Raw genomic sequence first — 21,378 nt, forward strand, 5'->3', positions numbered from 1 at the left:
TGAGTGCTACCATATGCTGGGGACCTAGTACTTCACATACATTAATTCAGTTAATGAAGGAGGTACATGCCTCCCCATTTTACAGATAAGAAAGCTTTAACATAATGAAATAGTGTCCAAGTTGACATAGCTACTAATTAGTAGAGATGGACTTTCAACCCAGACAGTTCATCTCCAGAGCTCCTCAGTCTTTACTTTCTCCACCTTCTCTAAAATAGACGATTGTATGAGGTAATAATTGAAGTTTGGTCGCATCTCCTTGAGGATTCGTTATCCTTGTTACTAATGCTTTCGTACTGTATAAATGTCAGATCTTCCAAAAATAAAAGTTTTTAAAATATAGGGCAATGTGGGGTATCCAAATCATCTCAGTTTGTAACAATGTTATCTTTTGTTTTTATTCTTGCGTGTGTGACAATGACAGAGGTGAACAATGTAATTATATGCCACATGAGCCATAGAAGCATCTCTACACGTGTTTCTACCAATGACGGATGGTCCACAGCTTTTACGTAGGTTCCGAGGTTATTCTGGGCTATTCTGAATGGTGGTTAAGACTGCACTCCCTGCCATCCTCTCCCCACCAAACAACCTAAGCACACAGTCAGTAGCCTAAAACTACTAAAGCACTGTGGATCGTGACAAGGGCACTGGGATAAACTGGAAAATAAATAGGCTTTAGAGTCCGTCTTAAATTTTATTCTCATAACAATTCCTACTCGGTTAAGTCTGTCTCTTCTGCAAAATGAAAACAATGAAGCCTACCTTGCAGGGTTGCGTTTAGAATGAGGAAGGAAAATATGTAAAGGATAAGCAGTGCCTTTTGCAGAGTTACCCTCAATCTGTTCAGTTCCCATCCACCACTCTCCGCCTCCGCAAGGGGATGAATGAAAGCTAATGTTCTTTGCCAAAAAGTAATACATTGTAGAGTTTATTGTCATTTCCTATTAAAAAAAAAAAAAAAAAGGTGGGGAGCTGGTGGAGCCCCGCCCCTGTGTCTGGTGCACAGTAGGGAAAATCCACACACGCCTATGCCTCAGTCAGAACAGAACCCGCTTTCTGGGCTCTCTCTGGGATCTCCCAGGCATTTGTTGCAGCAGGGCTCCCGGCGCTGCCAAGTCTCCACGAGCTTCGGAGCTCCGGCCCTGCCCCGGCCGCGCACGCGCAGGACGCGCCGGCCATGCTGCCGGCTGTTGTCTGGCCTCCAGTGGGCGGGGCCGCTGGCGGAGCAGAGCGGAGGCGCAGCCGGGCGGAGGGCCCACGCGGGCTCAGCCTTCCTGGTCAACAGTGGTGACAGTAGCCCAGAGTGCCAGGGAGCCGTTGCTTTTCCCAATTGCTCTCTTCCAGGCTCCCTCGGTGGTCGGCATGGCCCGTGAGTGTGCAGACTGGGGTGGGAAGCTGCGGGAAGCGTCCGGCGTGGGAGCCTAGCGCTGAGGCGCGGCGGGCGGGGGAGGCGGGGTCTGGCTGAAGAATCCCTTTGGGTCCCGCAGGGCGGGAATCCCAGCTTCAGTCTGCAGAGAGAGAGCTCGCGGGTAGTTCTGGTCCGGCTTCTGAGGCCGGACGGGTGCCTGTCTCTTAGGTGCGAGTTTGTGCGGTAAAGAACACACCCCGGAGATGTGGACACGGCCGCCCGGGGAGGGTGCTTGTTTGGAGGAGGTTTATAGCTGATACCTCAAGTCTTAAGGCCTAATGAGGACCGGGAACTCCAGTGAGTCGCCTCCCTGGTTCTTTTGTTTGGCGCTCGCAGCTAATAGTAGAAAAAACAGGAGGCTTTAGAGCCGGTCCTAAATCTGATGCTCGTTTCTACTAGTCCTAGGTATTAGGTCAGTCTGTTCTGCAAAATGAGAACAATGAAGCCTACCTTGCAGGGTTGTGGCTAGAATAAGGACGTAAAGGGCCCACATTGCCTTTCGCAGTTACCTTCAATCTGTTCAGTCCCCATCCATCCCTCTCCGCCTCTACATGGGGATAAGGATAACTCTCAAGTGATGGGCTGAACTTGTGATCTCTGTGTCTAGCTTTCTCCTTCCACCCACTCCCCTCAAAAGCCAGAACTTATTTTGGGATACTGGCCCAAGATTCAAGTATCTGTTTTAAAATATCTGGTATTTATAGCTAGTGACCACCTTGATTGGGATGATAATACTCTTAAGTCTTTAAGTGTTTGCCTTTAAGCCACTTCCTTTTTGTCAGATCTGGGAACACCATCAGTCTGTTACTCTGCTGGTTTATCTATTAAAACACAAACTAAAGATGCATTTAAACAAGACCTATTCATTGGAATTATTAATAATTTTGGAGATGGGAAAAGAGCATGACTGTTTGACTTTGTAGGTGGAAATCAACGAGAACTTGCCCGCCAGAAAAACATGAAGAAAACCCAGGAAATTAGCAAGGGTAAGAGAAAAGAGGATAGCCTGACTGCCTCTCAGAGAAAGCAGAGGTAAGTGGTACTAACTTAATTCTAAAGTCGCTGACGTTGTGATTGAAGCCACATTTGGGGCTGGGTGTGTTTTATCATGCCTGTAATCCCAGCAGTTTGGGAGGACTGCTTGAAGCCAAGAGTTTGAGACCAACTTGGACAACATAACCAGCCCCTGTATCTACAAAATATATATTTTTTTAATTGGCCAGGCATGGTGGCACATGGTTGTGGTCTTGACTACTCCAGAGGCTGAGGCGGGAGAATCGCCTGAGCACAGGAGGTTAAGGCTGCAGTGAGCTGCGATTGCACCACTGCACTCCAGCCTCGGTGGCAGTTAGACCATGTCTGAAAAAAAAAAAAAAGGCCTCATTTTTGGGGAACGAAAAGCATTTTGTTAAGCCCTCGGTAGAACAGGGCCTAATGATTTGTGCCAGGCAGACTAAAACCACGTGGGGAAGTCATCCCAACCCATAGATAAAGCAGGTAAAGCTCTGAGGCTATTTGTTTCGCAGAGACTCCTGCAGCTCCTCTACAACCATAAGAACTTTATAGGCTGGGTGCAGTGGCTTAAGCCCATAATCTCAACACTTTGGGAGGCCAAGGTGGGTGAATCACCTGAGATCAGGAGTTTGAGACCAGCCTGACCAACACAGTGAAACCCTATCTCTAATAAAAATACAAAATTAGCTGGGTGTAGTGGTGCATGCCTGTAATCCCAGCTACTTGGGAGGCTGAGGCAGGAGAATCGTTTGAACTGAGGAGGGGGAGGTTGCAGTGAGTGAAGATCGCGCCATTGCACTCCAGCCTGGGTACTAAGCAGGAAACTCCGTCTCAAAAAAAAAAAAAAAGCTTTATTCAGCAAAATAACATCTTCCATATGCAAAACACTGTGAGGTGCTAGAGTTACAACATTTTCAAAGCAGACAGCGTACCCAAACTACTCTGGATGACAAGTGACTCAATTGTTGATATAATGATAATAGTTCTGAAGAAGATGCAAAAAAAGTATATGTATAATAGCTAGCTATGCTGATTTCTGAAGATCCATTGCATTGGAGAGAATTCACGTACATAGCCTTAATATATGACTATATGTGCCAATGTAAAACTGCTACAGAAATACTTTAGACTGCAGCTTAAGTAAAAAAAGTACATTCATGTTTCTGAAAGAACTAATCAAAGCTTAATTTTATTCTCAAATCATGTTGTCCATATGGAACTTGGAGGTTAAGTGAATAAGTGACTGCACGTGCTTCAGTGTGGCTTGTTTGGCGTTCTCAATCCTGGCTGCACATTAGAATCACCTGGGAAACCTCGAAAGCTACTCAAGCCTTGCCTTATGCTCAGTTCTGATTTTTTGTTTTTTAAAAAATTGAATTACGATAGTTGTACATATTTTGGGGGTACATGTGATATTTTAATACCTGTATGTGGGCTGGGTAGTCCCAGCCACTTGGGAGGCTAAGGCAGGAGAATCACTTGAACCTGGGAGGTGGAGGTTGCAGAGAGCCGAGATCCTGCCACTGCATTCCAGCCTGGGTGACAGAGTGAGACCCTGTCTCAAAAAAAACAGCAAGAACAAAAGGAAACCAGCTGGGTGTGGTGGCTCATGCCTGTTATCCCAGCACTTTGGGAGGCTGAAGTGGGCAGATTACCTGAGGTCGGGAGCTCAAGACCAGCCTGACCAACATGGAGAAACCTAGTGTCTACTAAAATTATAAAATTAGCCGGGTGTGGCAGTGAATACCTGTGGGGAGGCTGACAGTGAATAATCCTGTACTGCCAGCTACTTGGGAGGGATATCTCTATGCTCAAACATTTATCTTTCATCCAGTTCTGATTTAATTGGTCTGAGGTCGAGCATTAAAAAGCAGAATCACTTGAACCTGGGACGTGGAGGTTGCGGTGAACTGAGATCTTACCATTCCACTCCAGCCTGGGCAACAAGAGCGAAATTCCATCTCAAAAAACAAAAACAAACAAAACCTGTATGTGTAATGATCAAATCGGGGTAATTGGGATATCTCTATGCTCAAACATTTATCTTTCATCCAGTTCTGATTTAATTGGTCTGAGGTCGAGCATTAAAAAGCACCCTAGGTAAATTTTATTGTACTTAGGTTAAACCCTTTTTTTTTTTTTTTTTTTTGAAGACACAGTCTTATTCTGTTGCCTGGGCTGGAGTGCAGTGGTGTGATCTCGGCTCACTGCAACCTCTGCCTCCAGGACTTAAGCGATTCTCCTGCATCAGCAATCCAAGTAGCTGGAATTGCAGGTGCCCACCACCACACCCAGCTAATTTTTGTATTTTTAGTAGAGACAGGGTTTTACCATGTTGGCCAGGCTGGTCTCAAGCTACTGACCTCAAGTGATCCACCCACCTCAGCCTCCCAAAGTGCTGGGATTACAGGCGTGAGCCCCGCGATGGCCCAGTTATACCTTTATTTTTTTATTTATTTTTTATTTATTATACTTTAAGTTCTAGGGTACATGTGCACAACGTGCAGGTTTGTTACGTAGGTATACATGTGCCATGTTGGTTTGCTGCATGCATCAACTCGTCATTTACATTAGTTATTTCTCCTGATGCTCTCCCTCCCCCAGCCTCCCACCCCACCCAGTTATACCTTAAACTGAACTTAAAACAGCTCCCAGGTGATTCTGATGTGCAGCCACTAGTAAGAATCATTGATTAATGAGATTAAAGACCTTAATTTAAGGCAAAGGTCCTGACACTTTTTTTTTTTTTTTTTTTTTGGAGATGGAGTCTTACTCTGTAACCCAGACTGGAGTGCAGTGCCACAGTCTCACCTCTCTGCAAGCTCTACCTCCCAGGCTCAAGTGACCCTCCCACCTCAGCCTTCTGAGTAGCTGGGACTACAAGGGCACACCACCAATCCCAGATAGTTTTTGTATTTTGGGTAGAAATGGGGTTTCATCATGTTGTCCAGGCAGGTCTTGAACTTCTGGGGTCAAGTGATTTGCCCACCTCAGTCCCCCAAAAGTGTGAGCCACCATGGAATTTACAGGCGTCGCCCAGGCTGAGCCACCAGTAGCTGGGACTACAGGCGCCCACAACCGGCCCTAAAAGTGCATTTATTTTATTATTAAAGTGATAAGCTTTGCCTTCAATTTCTGTTTACTCACTTTAGAGTAAAAATGAACATGGTATAAATCAGTGACTCTGCAGTAGTATTTTTATTGGAGAACCTAGTCTAGCTTGGTTCAGAAATTGTCATTGTTGGCCGGGCACGGTGGCTCACGCCTATAATCCAAACACTTCAGGAGGCCGAGGTGGGTGGATCATGTCAGGAGTTCGAGACCAGCCTGGCCAACATGGTGAAACCCCGTCTCTACTAAAAATACAAAAATTAACTGGGCATGGTGACAGGCGCCTGTAATCCCAGCTAGTCAGGAGGCTGAGGCAAGAGAATCACTTGAACCTGGGAGGGGGAGGTTGCAGTGAGCGGAGATCGTGCCATTGCACTCCAGCCTGGGGGACGAGAGCGAGACTTCATCTCAAAAAAAAGAAAGAAAAAGAAATTGTCATTGTTTACCAAATATGCACTCCTTATTAAGTTCTGTACTAGATGTTCTATATGTGTTATTCTTTATTCATCATAACCCTGAAAAATGGTATTAACACTAATGTGTAGAATAGGAAACTGAGGCTCTAAACTTCAGTAACATTACTAAGGTCATATAGTAAGCACAGCAGAGCTTGGTTTCAAATAGGGAAGTAACCGTCATGGTTGTTTTTCCACTGTACTTCATTTCTTTATAGCTGTGTTTTTTTTTTTTTTAGTGAAAGCAAGTTTGTTAGGAAAGTAAGGAAATCAAGATTGGCTACTTCATAGGCAGAACAGCCTGTAGCTGTGTTATTTTGCCTTTCTTCTTTATTTTTATTTATTTATTTTTTTTGAGACTGAGTTTCGCTCTTGTTACCCAGGCGGAGTACAGTGGCGCAATCTCGGCTCACCGCAACCTCCACCTCTTGGGTGCAAGTGATTCTGCTGCCTCAGCTTCCCAAGTAGCTGGGATTACAGGTATGCACCACGATGCCCGGCTAATTTTGTATTTTTAGTAAAGATGGGGTTTCTCCATGTTGGTCAGGCTGGTTTCAAACTCCCGACCTCATGTGATCCACCTGCCTCAGCCTCCCAAAGTGCTGGGATTACAGACGGGAGCCACGGGCCTATTTTGCCTTTCTTCTATTCCTTTGTTTTTGCTATTGGCTTTACAGAAATGTCTTACTGTCATGGCTGTAGAAATCAGTTTAGCAGTTCCTCAAAAAGTTAAAACAGGCCAGGCTCAGCGGCTCACGCTTGTAATTCCATCACTTTGGGAGGCCAAGGTGAACGGATCAACTTGAGGCCAGGAGTTCGAGACAAGCCTGGCCAACATGGTGAAACCCTCTCTACTAAAAATACAAAAATTAGGCCGGGCGCGGTGGCTCAAGCCTGTAATCCCAGCACTTTGGGAGGCCGAGGCGGGCGGATCACAAGGTCAGGAGATCGAGACCACAGTGAAACCCCGTCTCTACTAAAAATACAAAAAATTAGCCGGGCGCGGTGGCGGGCGCCTGTAATCCTAGCTACTCAGGAGGCTGAGGCAGGAGAATGGCGGGAACCCGGGAGGCGGAGCTTGCAGTGAGCCGAGATCGCGCCACTGCACTCCAGCCTGGGCAACAGCGTGAGACTCCGTCTCAAAAAAAAAAAATAAAATAAAATAAAAAATAAAAATAAAAATACAAAAATTAGCTGGACGTGGTGGCACATGCCTGTGATCCCAGCTACTGGGAGGCTGAAACAGGAGAATCACTTGAACCAGGGAGGTGGAGGTTGCAGTGAGCAAAGATTGTGCCACTGCACTCCAGCCTGGGCAACAGAGCAAGACTCTGTCTCAAAAAAATAAATAAAAAAATAAAAAAATTTGAAATATGAGGTTAATAAGTCAGAGTTGTGGGACTTTAACCAGAGCTGGTAGAGTGCTTGACACACAGTAGATGTTGAATACATGGCCGTTTAGTCTATTTTTAAAATATGGGTCCATGGACTCATGAATCACCTAACCCAAGTAGTCTGGTCATAGTTCACAGTTTATATGGCATGTGTCAGTTTGACCAGAGATGAAAAGGGTTAAGGGCCGGGCGCAGTGGCTCACGCCTGTAATCCCAGCACTTTGGGAGGCCGAGGCAGGCGGATCACGAGGTCAGGAGTTCGAGACCAGCCCGGCCAATATGGTGAAACCCCGTCTCTACTTAAAATACAAAAATTAGTCAGGTGTGGTGGCGTGGGCCTGTAGTCCCAGCTACTCAGTAGGCTGAGGCAGAAGAATTGCATGAACCTGGGAAGCGGAGGTTGCAGTGAGCTGAGATCATGCCACTGTACTCCAGCCTGGGCAACAGAGCGAGACTCCGTCTCAAAAAAAAACAAACAAAAAAAGTACCCTGAACATCCAGCTTTTCTTTAGTATAATCCAGTTTCAGTGACTAGCTTTTGGGCTTTTTTGCTTCTGAGAAACTGAAATCCTTCATAATATCTATGTTCTAGTCATAGATACCAGTTAGGATATCTAGGAGAGTTCATAAATGCCTCTTCTTTCAAGAAAAAAAATTAGAATGAATTAACTAGTTAACAACCAGGAGTAATAGCTATTATTTCTACATGTAGCTGCCTAATGTCAGACACTTTTAGTGATTCCTTGTGACAACCTTGATACATATTGCTCGGATTTTGTAAGGGCTTTGAGGTTATTTGCCCAAGGTCGTTATAACAGAGATGGTATTCAGAGTAAGATCTGACTTCGAAGTCTTTCCAGTCTTTGTCTTTCCATTTTGTCTCCAGCCATGAAAATGGAAAGACAAGAATGTTTACATCATCTTTTCAATTGTCTTCTAATACACTGAATGGGTTATGTGTAGAAAACAAGTGAGAATATAAAATTGGTTTTTCTGTAACAACTTATAGACTTTTCCCTCATTGTAGGGACTCTGAGATCATGCAACAAAAGCAGAAGGCAGCTAATGAGAAGAAGTCTATGCAGACAAGAGAAAAGTGATGACTGGCTATTTGGAAAACCTGGGTGCTACTGCCAACTGGGTGTATCATAAGCTCTAAGATCAAGATTTTGTAGAGTGGACAGTCATTACATATGTTATAACTTATCCTTTAAAAACTATTTTAAACTTTGCCATTTCAGCTTGACTTAGTGCGATGTTTTAGAAGCAGTCTTCAAAGAATAAAACACTAACCATGCATGTGACGTATTGGTGAATATTATTTTTATTATTGAACATTCATATATAATTTATCAGGTAATATGATCAGATAATAGGATCTCTTATGTAATAAAAAAATCTTTGTCATCAGCTTTGTTAACGTAGTTTTTTTCCTCACAGTTTCTAAGGATAAGGATAAAGTAGATCTTTGAAGTAAACTTAAATATATAATAGAAGTTAAGATCCATTTGTATAATTTTGCTTTGAAATCAACTTCCAGGACCAGGCGCAGTGGCTCATGCCCGTAATCCCAGCACTTTGGGAGGCCAAAGTGGGCGGATCACTTGAGGTCAGGAGTTTGAGACCAGCCTGACCAACATGATGAAACCCTGTCTCTACTAAAAATACAGAAAAAAAATTAGCCAGGTGTTGGCGGCACATGCCTGTAATCCCAGCTACTCGGGAGGCTGAGGTAGGAAAATCGCTTGAGCCCAAGGTAGAGGTTGCAGTGAGCAGATACTGTGCCACTGCACTCCAGCCTGGACAACAAAGCGAGACTCTGCCTCAAAAAAAAAAAAAAAAAAAAAAAAACCAACTTACAAAGCTTGCTTGAAGAATTTACAACAGATACTACAAACCACTGGAATAGAAACTAAGTGGATGTAAACTGAGGTCTCAGTTCTACTTATAACTTTAATATTTTTTGGAATGGAGTACCATATTTTCTGTTCTCAGCCCCTTCTAAAACTTGAGTCTTGATGGTAGTTATAAATTTGGAAATATGTAACCTAGGGAAATTAAGGTTTGAGACCTTGCTGCATTCTGAAGTAAATGCAAAACTATGTCAAAGAGAATAAAAATGCCGTTGTAATAGTAAATAGAATAACTTTAAAGTAAGTATTCTACAAATACTTGATTTTTCACATAATGCAGTTTAACAAATTTTTCTGATCGTCCAATACGTCAACCACTCTCTGAATGGACAGATCCTGAAGAGTTAGCCTAATATAATAATATCGTGTGATATGTCTCTTACCAGTGGTAGCACCCATAGGTTATAGGCTATAATTTTTTGTGTCTAATATTGAATTAGACAACCAGGAAGTTTTTTGTTTTTTTGTTTTTGTTTTTGTTGTTTTGAGACAGAGTCTTGCTCTGTTGCCCAGGCTAGAACGCAGTGGTGCCATCTTGGTTCACTGCAACCTCCGCCACCTGGATTCAACTGATTCTGCTGCCTCAGCCTCCTGAGGAGCTGGGACTGCAGGTGTACGCTACCAGACCCAGCTAATTTTTGTATTTTTAGAAGAGACGGGTTTTCACCATGTTGGCCAGGCTGGTCTCAAATTACTAACCTCAGGTGATCCACCCCCTTCTTGGCCTCCCATAGAGCTGGGATTACAGGCATGAGCCATCCCACCCAGCTGAAGTTTTTTAGCCTGAGTTTTTATCTTCATATTAGCCTAAATTTTTCATTAAATTAAAACATTGTTCTGGATCTTTGGTTAACTTTAGTCTTCAGAATATTCTATGATGGTAGTCACAAAGGCAAAAAGATTACAGTAGCTTAATTTGTGGGCCTGATTTCTGTAATTCTGTCTCCAGAATTTATTTCTACACAGAGTAATAAGCCATAAGTTTTCTTTTCTTTTTTTTTTTTTTTTTTTGAGACTGTGTCTTGCTCTGTTGCCGAGGCTGGAGTACAGTGGCACAATCTTGACTCACTGCAACCTATGCCTCCTGGGTTCAAGCAATTCCCTGTCTCAGCCTCCCAAGTAGCTGGGATTACAGGCGTGCACAACCACACCTGGCTAGTTTTTTTGTATTTTTAGTAGAGACAGGGTTTCACCGTGTCAGCCAAGCTGGTCTCAAACTCCTGACCTCGAATGATCTGCCTGCTTCGGCCTCCCAAAGTGCTGGGATTACAGACATGAGCCACCATGCCCAGCCCTGGAGAGTAATTATTATTATTATTATTACTATTATTATAATTTTTGAGACAGAGTTTCCCTCTTGTTGTCCAGACTGGAGTGCGTTGGTGTGATCTTGGCTCATCACAACCTCTGCCTCCTGGGTTCTCCCACCTCAGCCTCCCAAGTAGCTAGGATTACAGGCATGAGCTACCACACCCAACTAATTTTGTGTTTTTAGTAGAGACAGGGTTTCTCCATATTGGTCAGACTGGTCTCAAACTTATGACCTCAGGTGATCCACCCGCCTTGGCCTCCCAAAGTGCTGGATTATAGGCGTGAGCCACTGTGCCTGGCCTTAGGAGAATAATTTTAAAAAGTAAATTCATGTAATGACTTTATTTAGTTTGGATATTCTTAGGGCTTGTTGCTAAAGAAAGATAAAATTATTAGGTGAGATAGTACCAACTTTAGAATGTAATTTGGAAAATACTAAACTCCATGGAACCTCCCCTTTAAACATCAAAAATTATATTTTGCATCATTCTCAAGAGGAGGTAGTGCATTATCATTAGCAATTTTCAGTAAGTCCTGCTGAAAATGAGAAGTAGCGGCCATTACTGCCCAAGATACACTGTGGTCCATTTTATCAGTTCCTTTTTTTTGAGACAGAGTCTCGCTTTGCCATCCAGGCTGGAGTGCAATGGTGCGATCTCCGCTCACTGCAACCTCCATTTCCATGCCTGGCTAATTTTTTGTAGTTTTAGTAGAGATGGGGTTTTACCATCTTGGCCAGGCTGGTCTCGAACTCCTGATTTCAAGTCATCCACCCACCCAGCCATCAGTCATTTATTTTTGAATGCCTCTTCTGTTAGTAGCATGTGTAAGAAATTGTGTTCCATTTATCAAACTCTAGCCTGTTTTTGAAAATAGGGCTAAAAGGGAACATTGATTTCTGATATTTTCCAAAAACTTAAAAAAATTTTATATAGGCTGGGCACAGTAGCTCACGCCTGTAATCCCAGCACTTTGGGAGGCCAAAGCAGGTGGATCAGTTGAGCTCAGGAGGTTGAGACCAGCCTGCGCAACACAGCAAAACGCCATCTCTACCAAAAAAAAAAAAAGTTAGCTGGGTGTGGTGGACTACACGCCTGTAGTCCCAGCTACTTGGGAGGCTAAAGTGGGAGAATCACCTGAGCCCAGAAGGTCAAGGCTGCAGTGAGCCGAGATTTCATCACTGCCTTCCACCCTGGGCGATAGAGTGGGACCCTGTCTCAAAACATACACACACACACACACACACACACACACACACACACACACACACACACTCTCTCTCTCTCTCTCTCTCTCTCTCTCTCTCAACTTAAAAATACTTGGTCTGTTACTTTTATGAAATTTTCATAGTTATCTCTTAGACCAGAGCTGAGTAAGAACATTTATTATATTGCCTCCTACAACTTTATCAGCTAATGTATTTGCTGTGTAACAATTACATATTGTAATATATTATCTTTAGAGATGGCCAAGTCATAAAACTGTCACTGAGAAAAGGAGAATGACACTGTGTATCCTCAAATCTACTTCCCTATAAATTCCTGAAAGATATGAAACTTACTACAGGTTTTTTTTTTTTTTTTTTTTTTCACAACTTCACTTTTGTTTTTGTTTTTATTTTTTTTTTTAGGCAGAGTCTCGATCCATTGCCCAGGCTGGAGTGCAGTGGTGCCATCTTGGCTCACTGCCAGCTCCGCCTCCCGAGTAGCTAGGACTACAGGTGCCCAGTACTACGCCCAACTAATTTTTTTTTATTTTTTTTTTTTTTTTTTTAGTAGAGAATGGGGTTTCACTGTGTTAGCCAGGATGGTCTTGATCTCCTTGATCTCCTCAGCCTCCCAAGGTGCTGGGATTACAGGCGTGAGCTACCGCGCCAGGTCCCACACCTTCACTTCTTAAAAACAAATCTTTTACATAGCAGTAACTATCTAATGCACATTAAAAGTTTGTAAATAGCCTGCTATTGGATCATTTGCTTTGAAAAGTTGAGATATTCAAATTTGATTATAACATAACTTTTGTAGAAATACACAGCCAGGTGCAGTAGCTCACACTTGTAATCTCAGCACTTTGGGAGCCTGAGGTGGGAGGATCGCTTAAGGCCAGGAGTTTGAGACCAGCCTGGGCAACATGACAAAACCCCATCTCTACAAAAAGCACAAAAATTAGCCAGGTGTGGTGGTGCACACCTGTAGTCCCAGCTACTTGGGAGACTGAGGTGGGAGGATGGTTTGAGCCTGGAAAGTTGAGGATGCAGTGAGCCAAGATCACGCCACTGCACTCCAGCCTGGGTGACAAAGTGACACCTTGTCTCAATACTAATTTTTAAAAGGCACCTGTAATCCCAGCACTTTGGGAGGCCAAGGCAGGTGGGTCACGAGGTCGGGAGTTCAAGACCAGCCTGGCCAATATGGTGAAACCTGTCTCCACTAAAAATACAAAAATTAGCCAGGTATGGTGGAGTGCGCCTGTAATCCCAGCTTCTGAGGAGGCTGAGGCAGGAGAATTTCTTGAACCCGGGAGGTGGAGATTTAAGTGAGCTGAGATTACACCACTGCATTCCAGTCTAGGTGACAGAGCAAGACTTCGTCTCAAAGAAAAAAATAAAAAAACAAGGCTGGGCGCGGTGGCTCAAGCCTGTAATCCCAGCACTTTGGAAGGCCAAGACGGGCGGATCACGAGGTCAGGAGATCGAGACCATCCTGGCTAACACGGTGAAACCCCGTCTCTACTAAAAAAAATATAAAAAACTAGCCAGGTGAGGTGGCAGGCGCCTGTAGTCCCAGCTACTCGGGAGGCTGAGGCAGGAGAATGGCGTAAACCCGGGAGGCGGAGTTTGCAGTGAGCTGAGATCGGGCCACTGCACTCCAGCCTGGGCGACAGAGCGAGACTCCGTCTCAGAAAAAAATGGTGTCTCACGCCTGTAATCCCAGCACTTTGGGAGGCTGAGGCTGAGGCGGGCAGATCACCTGAGGTCAGGAGTTCGAGACCAGTCTAGCCAACATGGTGAAACCCCGTCTCTACTAAAAATACAAAAAATTAGCCGGGCATGGTGGCGGGCGCCTGTAATTCCAACTACTTGGGAGGCTCAGGCAAACGAATTTCTTGACCCCAGGAGGCGAAGGTTGCAGTGAGCTGAGACTGTGCTACTGCACTCCAGCCTGAGCAACAGAGTGAGACTCTATCTCAAAAAAAAAATTCCATTCCACATACTACTCGTGCTAGTTTACCAGTTGGACATGACTGCTTGCTGGTACATAAGTGCCAGACCATTTCCTTGAAGCGGTCTGGCTGACTCTTTGTGTTTACAAGAAATTTACCTACCAGCCTGGCTATAATTGACACAATCCTATTGAATACTTTCCTTTTATGAACATGTATCACATAAGTTTTTGTCAAATACTTTTTTTTTTTTTTTTGGTCAAAGGCTGTAGCCTTGTACCACTCAAAGGGGCTGTTAGGGTAGCTTGTGAATGGATATTTCACACCGAGTTATGTATTTAACCCATTTCCTGTTTAGAAAAAAAAAAATACAGCTCGCTGCCAGCGCCCATTTAATTTTACATAAACACACTCTTAGAGGTTGATGCCAATTAATTTTCAATGTGAAAATAAAATAAACTATTCTAAGAGTTATTTCTAAACAGAACTTGTCTCTAATCCTAATATAACAGAAATGTATATGATGTTACATTAGGATTTGAGGCAAGAGTATTCTTGGGGCAAAAGGGAAATGGGTTAATATATACTTGAAGTAATGTAACCACATCTAACCTGATTTCATGATATATTGGAATTTTTGGTTGCAAGCAACAGGATCAGATTAATTAACTTACTGATTAAAAACCTTATTTGAAAGAATGAGAGACTCCAGAGTCATGGAGAAGTTGAGGACTTAAGGCTTTGGAAAGATCAAGAATTGCAACAGTTTCAGGTATCTTAAGAGTAGGTGTGGCCGGGCGCGGTGGCTCAAGCCTGTAATCCCAGCACTTTGGGAGGCCGAGACGGGCGGATCACGAGGTCAGGAGATCGAGACCATCCTGGCTAACACGGTGAAACCCCGTCTCTACTAAAAATACAAAAAAAACTAGCTGGGCGAGGTGGCAGGCGCCTGTAGTCCCAGCTACTCGGGAGGCTGAGGCAGGAGAATGGCGTAAAAACCCAGGAGGCGGAGCTTGCAGTGAGCTGAGATCCGGCCACTGCACTCCAGCCCGGGCAACACAGCGAGACTCCATCTCAAAAAAAAAAAAAAAAAAAGAGTAGGTGTTATGAAGTGTTTCCCCCCGCCCCCTCCCAGTGCTGATATCAGATTGAAATTCTGACAAGTATATTTAGCCTTTATGTCACTTGGAGTGCCTCCAACTGAAGTTACATGGGTTAGGTACCCATCCCTCAGCAAGAGGAAGGCAAGTTGATGGTAAAACCAAGACTATGTCTAGTAAGGAATAGGTGGTCCCCTGTATTAGTCCATTCTCATGCTGATAATAAAGGCATACTTGAGACTGGCTAATTTATAAAGGAAAGAAGTTTAATTGACTCACAATTGTCTATGGCTGGGGAGACCTCAGGAAGCTTACAATCATGGCAGAAGGGGAAGCAAATGCATCCTTCTTCACAAGAGGGCAGGAATGAGAAGTGCAAAGCAAAAGGGGAAAAGCCCCTTATGAAACCATCAGATCTCCTGAGAACTCACTCATTATCACGAGAACAGCATGGAGGTAACCACCCCCATAATTACCTCCCACCAGTTCCCTCCCATGACACACGGGAATTATAGGAGCTACAATTCAGGATAAGATTTGGGTGGGGACACAGCCAAACTATATCATCCCCCCCAAAAATTTAGGATTCTTTGCCAAAAGGAAGGAAGAATGGATGCTAAGCAGACTAAAATAATAGATTTTAATCCCTCTTATTGAAAGCTAAGACTAAATTTTTTAAATTGTGTGTATATATATATATATATATATATATATTTTTTTTTTTTTTTTTTAGATGGAGTGTTGCTCTGTTGCCCAGGCTGGAGTGCAGTGGCGCAATCTTGGCTCACTGCAACCACCACCTCCCGAATTCAAACAATTCTCCTACCTCAGCCTCCCGAGTAGCTGGGACTACAGGTGCACACCACCACGCCCAGCTAATTTTTGTATTTTTAGTAGAGATGAGATTTCACCATATTGGTCAGGCTGGTCTTGAACTGACCTCAGGCGATCTCCCCACCTTGGCCTCCCAAAGTGCTGGGATTACAGGCGTGAGCCACCACGCCCAGCTAATTTTGTGTTTTAAGTAGAGACGGGGTTTCGCCATGTTGGTCAGGCTGGTCTTGAACTCCTGACCTCAGGTGATCCGCCAGCCTTGGCCTCCCAAAGTGCTGGGATTACAGGCGTGAGCCACCATGCTTGGCTATATTTTTAAATATAAAAATTAGCCAGGCATTGTGGTGGGTGCCTGTAATCTCAGCTACTCTGGAGGCTGAGGCAGGAGAATCACTTGAACTCAGGAGGTTGCAGCGAGCTGAGATCACACCTCTGCACTGCAGCCTGGGTGACAGAACGAGACTCCATCTAAAAAAAGAAAAAAATGTATTTTTAAAAATACGTGATATGGCAAATCATGAAGGTGGTATCTGAAGTGTGAGAAATAATCATGCAGCTTATGCAATTTTTGTCTCTACAAACCTTTCAAACCCTCAAACTACAATGCTTGCTCATTATAGAAAATCTGGGAAAATACAGTAAGTTCTAAATATCCATAAATTCTAAATAGCAGCTCTTTGAAAACTAACTCCTTGGGCATTTATCCCAGTGAAATGATAATAAACAGCCAGCATTTGAAATGTATGTTTCAATGACTCGTATATGAATACTATGTTCAGATCACAATAAAGGACATTTCCAGCACCGTCTTAGATAATGCCTCCTCACTGATTATCACCATAAATAGTTTTGCCTGTTTTTGAATTTTATATAAATGGGATCACACGGTATGTGCTGTAGTGAGCCTAGCTTCATTTGCTCAACATTATGTCTGCAAGAATCCTCTATTTTGCTGCTACGCAGCAGTTCAGCCTTTTTCACTGCTGTATAGCATCCTGTTATATGAATATACCATAATTTAGTTACTCTACATTTCATGGACCTTTGAATTGCTCCCACTTTGGGGCTGTTATGAATAATGCTACCATAACATTTTTATATATCTTATGGTGGTCTTAAACACGCTATCTACTGAGTATATGCTAGGAGTGGAATTGCTGGGTGATAGGGTGTGTGTCTATACACACATATACACACATTTTTTAGTAGGTACCATTAAACAATTGCATTTTTGTTGTTTTTGTTTTAGTTTGTTTTTAATGACCATACCATTTTACCACCATCAATAAATGAAGGTTCCATTGCTCCATACCAGCATTAGGTATTATCAGTCCTTTATCCATATTGGTGGGAGGTAGTGATATCTCACTGTGGTCTTAATTTACTTCTGTATACTTAATTTAAATACACTCAATTTATATACACACATGTATACTCTCTCAGCCTTCAATAAGCCAGTCTCATTCCCCTGAACTAACCAATGTTAAAAATGGTATACTTCTCTCAGTGCTCATGCAAACATGCGTACACACACACACACATGAATAAGGGATGTGGGAAGGTATTTGATTCTGAGAGCTGCTGTAACAAATTACCACAAACTTAGTGGCTTAAAACAACAGAAATATTTCTGTTCACAGTTCTGGAGGCCAGAAATCTGAGAGCAAGGTGTCAGCTGGGCCACACCTTCCTCTGAAGGCTCCAAGGGAGGATCCTTGCTTTCCTCTTCCAGCTGCTGGTGGCTCCAGGTATTACTTGGCTTATGGCAGTATAACTCCTATCTCTGCCTTTGTCTTTGTGGTCTTCTTTTCTGTCTTCTTCCCTTCTTTTTATGAGGACTTTTGCTATTGGATTTAGGTTCCATTCTAACCTAGGATGATCTTATCTGGAAATCCTTAATTGATCTACAAAAACTATTTTCTCAAATAGGTCACATTCATGCATATCAGATGGACAGATGTATCATTTTGGGGTCTACCGTTCAACCCACTACAAGGAGTTTTTTTAAACAAAAATAGGAAACTTAGATGTAACCTAGCACTTTTTTTTTTTTTTTTTTTTTTGAGACAGAGTCTCGCTCTGTCACCAGGCTAGAGTGCAGTGGTGCGATCTCAGCTCCCTGCAACATCTGCTTCCGGATTCAAGAGATTCTCCTGCCTCAGCGTCCCTAGTAGCTGGGATTACAGGCATGCACCGCCACACCCAGGTAATTTTTTTTTTTTTTTTTTTTTTGAGACTCGCACTGTTACCCAGGCTGGACTGCAGCAGTGGTGTGATCACTGCTCACTGCAACCTCTGCCTTCTGGGTTCAAGTGATTCTCCAGCCTCAGCCTCCCAAGTAGATGGGATTACAGGCACCTGCCACCATGCCCAGCTAATTTCCTGTATTTTTAGTAGAGACGGGGTTTCACCATGTTGGCCAGGCTGGTCTCCATCTCCTGACCTCGTGATTCACCCGCCTTGGCCTCCCAAAGTGCTGGGATTACAGGCATGAGCCACAGCCCCCGGCCATAATTTAGCACTTTAAAAAAAAATAGCCATGTTGGGCCAGGTGTGGTGGCTCATGCCTGTAATCTGAGCACTTTAGAAGAATGAAGTGGGTAGATCCCTTGTGCTCAGGAGTTCAAGACCAGCCTGGGCAACATGGTGAAGCCCCATTTCTACTAAAAATACAAAAATTAGCTGAAGGGAGGGGATAGGCCGAGTTCCGGGTGTGAGGGGGCCGCTAGGGAGAGCAGAGCAAGGTGGCTGAAGGCTGGTCAGAGCCCCGATCTTCCAGATTGAGGGCCTTACCCAGAAGCTGGACCCCAAGGAGATGAAACGGAAGATGCATGAGGATATGATCTCCTCCATACGGAACTTTCTCATCTATGCGGCCCTGCTGCGAGTCACTCCATTTATATTAAAGAAATTGGACAGCATATGAAGATTGGACATCACATGTGAATGCATGATATGAAGAACCTGGTTACAGTTTCTACTGCCCTCTGCAAGTAAATAGGCCCAGAAAAGTGTAAGAGACTCTTTGAATGGACATAAAAATTCTGCTTGTTAAGAACAAGTTTGGCTCTGGTAACTGATCTTAATAGCTAAAACATAAAAATATTTGGGAAGTCTGAAACGAGGTCTCCTGGTCATGGTGTGCCGTTATGTCTGTGGCACTTGGCCTCTGTGAATATTGGTATAATTGTAGATAATGTCAAACTCCATTTTCTAGCAAGTATTAATAATTAAAGGAAGTATGTCTGAAATGGCACTGTCTTGTCAGTCATTTCTGTTTACCCTTCTGTCTGGAGTGTATTTGTGAAGAGTCCCTTATAAGTTATGTTTTACGGACATCAGCACATAACCACAATGACATTTAAGCACAGGATCATTAGTCTACATTTTATTTTATTATTATTATTGTTATTTTTATTTATTTTTTTTGAGATGGAGTCTTGCTCTGTCGCCCAGGCTGGAGTGCAGTGGGGCAGTCTCGGCTCACTGCAAGCTCCGCCAACCGAGTTCACGCCATTCTCCTGCCTCAGCCTCCTGAGTAGCTGGGACTACAGGCACCATGCCCGGCTAATTTTTTGTATATTTAGTAGAGACGGGGTTTCACCGTGTTAGCGAGGATGGTCTCAATCTCCTGACCTCATGATCCGCCTGCCTTGGCCTCCCAAAGTGCTGGGATTACAGGTGTGAGCCACCATGCCCGGCCCATTAGTCTATATTTTAAATAAACATACCAATTAAGAAACAAGCCAAAAACAAAAAGTAGCCAGGTGTGGTGGCACGTGCCTATAGTCCCAGCTACTTGGGAGCTGAGGTGCGAGGATCACTTGAACTCAGAGGCAGAGGTTGCAGTGACGCAAGATGGTGCCACTGCACTCCAGCCTGGGTGACAGTGAAACCCTGTTTCCACAAAAAGAAAAAAAATAGCCATGCTTATACTTCAGTACTTACAGATTTAACTTTAGTATAGATGTACAGTAATTTATTCAATCATTTCCTTACTCCTAGACAATTAGGATGTTTGCAACTTTTGCCACTACAAACAATTCTGTGATGTAGATTATCATATTTATTCCCATTTACTGGTGCTTTCATTTCTATAAGAATGGATTTTTAAAGATAGAATTCCTAGGAAATAGTTATGTCAAAGCCAAATATCATACAGAGACAAATCTCTAAAATTTGGTAAGCAAGAGCTGCAATTCAGGGCATACACACAGACCAGGCTAATCATTGTTATGATCAGGAGAATAAAGGGAAGGTTGGGGCTGGGCGCTGTAGCTCGTGCCTGTAATCCCAGAACTTTGGGAGGCTGAGACAGGTGGATTACCTGAGGTCAGAAGTTTGAGACCAGCCTGACCAACATAGAGAAACCCCGTCTCTACTAAAAATACAAAATTAGTTGGGAATGGTGGCGCATGCCTGTAATCCCAGCTACTCAGTAGGCTGACACAGGAGAAACGCTTGAACCCAGGAGGTGAAGGTTGCAGTGAGCTGAGATCGCCCCATTGCTCTCCAGCCTGGGCAACAAGAGCAGAACTCCGTCTCAAAAAAAAAAAAAAAAAAAAAAAAAAAAGAGAAGGTTCAGGGTTTTATGAGAAAGAACAGTGTTACATACTCTTTTGGAAGAAAGCTCATTCACACTAGAGCTTGTGGGAGCTAGCAAGCTCTGATTGGTGAGTGATGCTGTAGGTAAAACCAGTCTTAGAGTCATGGCAGTTCATTTCAGCAGCTATTAGGTAAAACTGGTCTTAGGGATACAGAAGGCTGTTTCAGCAGTTGGACTTGTGGAAAATTTAATTCTTGAAGCAGATGCTGTGTACCCCAAATGCTTTTTCCCCCTGGCCCTTCAAGTCTGATTTAGTTGAGTATTTCAAGAATGACCAAATATATGTAATCAACTTTCACAGGTATACATGTCTTAAACTTTAAACAGATGTTTTGGGTTTTGTTGTTGTTGTTTTTGAGATGGAGTCTCATTCTGTTATCCAAGCTGTAGTGTAGTGGTGTGATCTTTGCTCACTGCAACCTCTGCCTCCAGGGTTCAAGTGATTCTCCAGCCTCAACCTCCTGAATAGCTGGGATTACAGGCGCCCGCCATCACGCCCAGCTAATTTTTGTATTTTTAGTAGAAATGGGGTGGGGTTTCACCATGTTGGCCAGGCTGGTCTCGAACTTCCGACATCGAGTGATCCGCCCCCCTCAGCCTCCGAAAGTGCTGGGATTACAGGCATGAGCCACTGTGCCAGGCAGTCTTTCTTTCTTCTTCTTCTTTTTTTTTTAATGACATGGGGTCTTACTTTATTACTCAGGCTGGTCTCAAACTTCCAGCCTCAAGGAATCCTCCCACCTTGGCCTCCCAATTTGCTGGGATTACAGGCATGAGTCATCATGCCAGACTATAAACAGATATTTTCAATAAGAGGATAAAAGTTCATTTCCCCATACTTTGCTAACATCAAATGTTACTAATTCCTGATAGTTTTGCCAAACAGGGTGGAAAATGGTGTGTTAGTTTTTCTGGGTTTTCTTTTTAAATTTTTTTTTTCTTTTTTATTCATTGTGACACTATTCACATTTTTTTTATTTTTTATTTTTTTGAGACAGGGTCTCCCTATGTTGCCCATGCTGTTCTTGTACTCCTGGGCTCAAAAGATCCTCCTGTCTTGGCCTCCC

The 21,378-nt window shown here is 43.5% G+C and overlaps 1 protein-coding gene across 6 annotated transcripts; it reads left to right on the top strand.

Moving 5' to 3' along the window:
- Nucleotides 1-1,209: 1,209 nt before the first annotated feature.
- Nucleotides 1,210-18,956, top strand: SERF1A (small EDRK-rich factor 1A). Of its 6 annotated transcripts, none has more exons than XM_050793597.1 (5): nucleotides 1,210-1,372; nucleotides 2,335-2,443; nucleotides 17,346-17,453; nucleotides 17,776-17,911; nucleotides 18,485-18,956. In XM_050793597.1, the coding sequence occupies exons 1-5, from the start codon at nucleotides 1,366-1,368 to the stop codon at nucleotides 18,629-18,631; spliced, it is 507 nt and encodes a 168-aa protein (XP_050649554.1). In that variant the 5' UTR covers nucleotides 1,210-1,365; the 3' UTR covers nucleotides 18,632-18,956. The 6 variants fall into 6 exon arrangements, with proteins under 6 accessions (XP_050649554.1, XP_050649558.1, XP_050649556.1 ...); XM_050793598.1 differs by lacking the exon at nucleotides 1,210-1,372 and adding an exon at nucleotides 1,447-1,579; XM_050793596.1 differs by lacking the exon at nucleotides 1,210-1,372 and adding an exon at nucleotides 1,593-1,708.
- The last annotated feature ends 2,422 nt before the right edge of the window (nucleotides 18,957-21,378 follow it).

The sequence above is a fragment of the Macaca thibetana genome, chromosome 6, assembly GCF_024542745.1.
Source record: "Macaca thibetana thibetana isolate TM-01 chromosome 6, ASM2454274v1, whole genome shotgun sequence".
Lineage (NCBI taxonomy): Eukaryota > Metazoa > Chordata > Mammalia > Primates > Cercopithecidae > Macaca > Macaca thibetana.